General features: G+C 59.6%; 1 protein-coding gene and 1 long non-coding RNA gene across 2 annotated transcripts in view; one reads left to right on the plus strand and one right to left on the minus strand.

Annotated features, from left to right (window-relative positions):
- The window catches only part of LOC123511629, a 97,329-nt gene that overhangs the window by 57,124 nt on the left and 37,705 nt on the right, over positions 1 to 2,500 (minus strand). The window lies entirely within an intron of this gene.
- Positions 1 to 2,500, plus strand: part of LOC123511628 (leucine-rich repeat-containing protein 24-like) — a 12,478-nt gene that overhangs the window by 7,801 nt on the left and 2,177 nt on the right. The window contains exon 2 of the mRNA XM_045267661.1: positions 322 to 2,500. This exon is cut by the window's right edge and continues 2,177 nt beyond it. Coding sequence (XP_045123596.1) covers positions 680 to 2,500 — 1,821 coding nt within the window. The 5' untranslated portion in view covers positions 322 to 679. The remainder of the gene's footprint in view (positions 1 to 321) is intronic.

The following is a 2,500-nucleotide window of genomic DNA, read 5'->3' on the forward strand; positions in this document are numbered from 1 at the left end:
TCAGAGACTGCAGCAGATCAAACAGTGAAACACACACACACACACACACACACACACACACACACACACACACACACACACCTAGTTTGCAAGGGTTGGAGTGTTTGTTGGTCCTTTGTAGTGGTGGTGTGCTTGCAATGATCCTTCCCCGAATCATTCTGAGTCCGTGAACGGGTCCCTCGGGACCCACGCGGCTGCTATCACTCCTAAGCGAGGGCGATGCAGGGGAGCCGTGCCGGTCACTCCACAGGCCCGGCCTAAATGTGAAATACTAATTGAATCTGCATGCAAAGCACTCATACACCGCACGTTCCATTCCAGGTTGGATCGGACGTCTGCTGTGAGCGGCAGGAAAAACACGGCTCCAACCAGGCCATCCGGCGCCGCCTGTTGGGTGCCCGTACACACGCAGGCGTGGACGCGGCACACAGTGGATGATCCAGCCAAGTGAGTGGATCTGCCGAGGACACATGCAGATCCATCTACGCTAAGGCGCCTTGGGCGTGGGCGTCCGTCAGAAGGAGCCGTGATGCCCAGTGCCCGGCGCCCCGGCGTCGGGGACCGTTAGCCATCACAAGTGTGTCAAGATAAGAGAGCAGTTCAGACTGAAGCGCGGCGGAGGCTCGTGGGATGCAGGAGGTGGGCTCGGGGCGGCCTCAGCCAAAGTGACCCCTCCGCCATGCGTCCCCCGGGCCCACTGCTGCTGTTGTTGGCCGCCGCCGCCGCTGCCACCGCTGATGATTGTCGAGAAATCTGCTCCTGCAAATGGAAAAACGGAAAACAAACGGCAGAGTGTCGCCAGAAACAGTTACACACGTTGCCTAATGATCTCAGTGTAGGAACCCAAGTGTTGGATCTCTCTTATAACTTGATTCAGCGCCTACCAAGAAGAGCCTTCGCAGAGAAAGGACTAACCAACCTTCAAAAGATCTTCCTGAGGACTTGTCAACTGGCGGAGATAGACAATGAGGCACTCGCGGAGTTGAGCAACCTGGTGGAGCTGGACCTGAGTAAGAACCGTCTGCGCACCATCCCCAGCCCGAGCTTCAAACACACGCCTTCACTCCGCGAGCTGTGGCTGGCCCATAACCCCATCCAAGTGATTCTCGCAGACGCCTTCATCCACCTCACCTCCCTCAGGACTCTAGATCTCTCCCACTGCATCATTCGAGACATCGTTGCCCACGCCTTCCAGCCGCTTGAAAAGCTAGAAAAACTGAAGCTGGCCTTCAACAGACTGACAGAGTTGCGGCCTCGATTAGTGGAAAGCCTGCGCAACCTTCATGAGGTGACAGTGCACAACAACCCGTGGAACTGCGACTGCCGCCTGCGGAAACTGCGTGAGTGGTTGGTGGAGAAGAATGTTCCGCACGAAGTGTCCCCGGTGTGCGCCAAGCCTGACCGTATACAGAATCGAACCTTTGATGAGATGGGCGAGCACGAGTTTGCGTGTCCGCCCGAAATTCTGCCCAACGTGAGTCACACTGTACGCGGCACAGCGGGTGGGAACGTGACGGCTTGGTGTCCCGTAGGAGGCCTGCCCACCCCCCGTGTGTTGTGGTTTGTGCGTGACGTGTTGGTGCACAATGAGTCTCTTCTAGGGGAAGGAGGCGCCCGTGTCTTCATCGCCAACATGAATGAGGGCGAGCGAGGGAGCCTCCTGCTACTGTCTGGGGTGCGAGTGGAGGACTCCGGCGTTACCATCCGCTGCGACGCCACCAACGCCGCCGGCACCGACTCGGCCGCCTTCCGCCTGGTGGTGTCTCCCGGGTCCTCTCTCGGGTTTTCAATGGACAAGGTGGCTGCAGTGTCCTCGGTGGCAGTGGTGGTTGTGCTGATACTGGTGGGGGTGCTGTCCGTAGTGGCGCACCGTCGCCGTGCCAACAGTGCGGTGCCAGTCAAGACCATTACTGTGAACGGTGCAACAGAGACGCGGCTCGCCAACCTCCCCTACACCCCTTCGGCCTACGTTGGCGGCTCGGTGGTGTACACGAAGGATAATTCTAACTTGCTGTGCGAGAAGGACCATTCCTCAGACGGCGAGGCTGCAGAGTGCTGCACCACTGACGAGGAAAGCCAACATTCCTTGTGCAGCGTTGGGCCGCGGTTGGGTGGACACAGTCGCAGCCTGGATGGCGACAAGGCCACCCTAGGCTGTCCTTTCGACGCGATGTGGGAGCCGGAGCGCGTGCAGGCCATGCTGGACTCGGCGGCGCCGGAAAACGTGATGCACTCCTCCCTGCACGAGCCGCTGGGACCAAACTGCAACGCCATGGTGCAGCAGAGACTCATGTCCTCTTCACAACGCCACCTCAATAACCGGCTCTCCTACCTGCCGGACTTCGCGCCAGACTACTCAGCGCTGTACACCTTCAGTCAGGTGGGGTCAGGCCCGGCATACGCCACCTCCACCTCCACCTCCCACTACGGCACCATCCCGCGCTCCGTCAAGGTGCGATCCTGCGTGCCTGAGGTCATCCCCGGGGACGGCACGCCGCCC

Source organism: Portunus trituberculatus, chromosome 31 (genome assembly GCF_017591435.1).
Source record: "Portunus trituberculatus isolate SZX2019 chromosome 31, ASM1759143v1, whole genome shotgun sequence".
Taxonomy (NCBI): Eukaryota; Metazoa; Arthropoda; class Malacostraca; order Decapoda; family Portunidae; genus Portunus; species Portunus trituberculatus.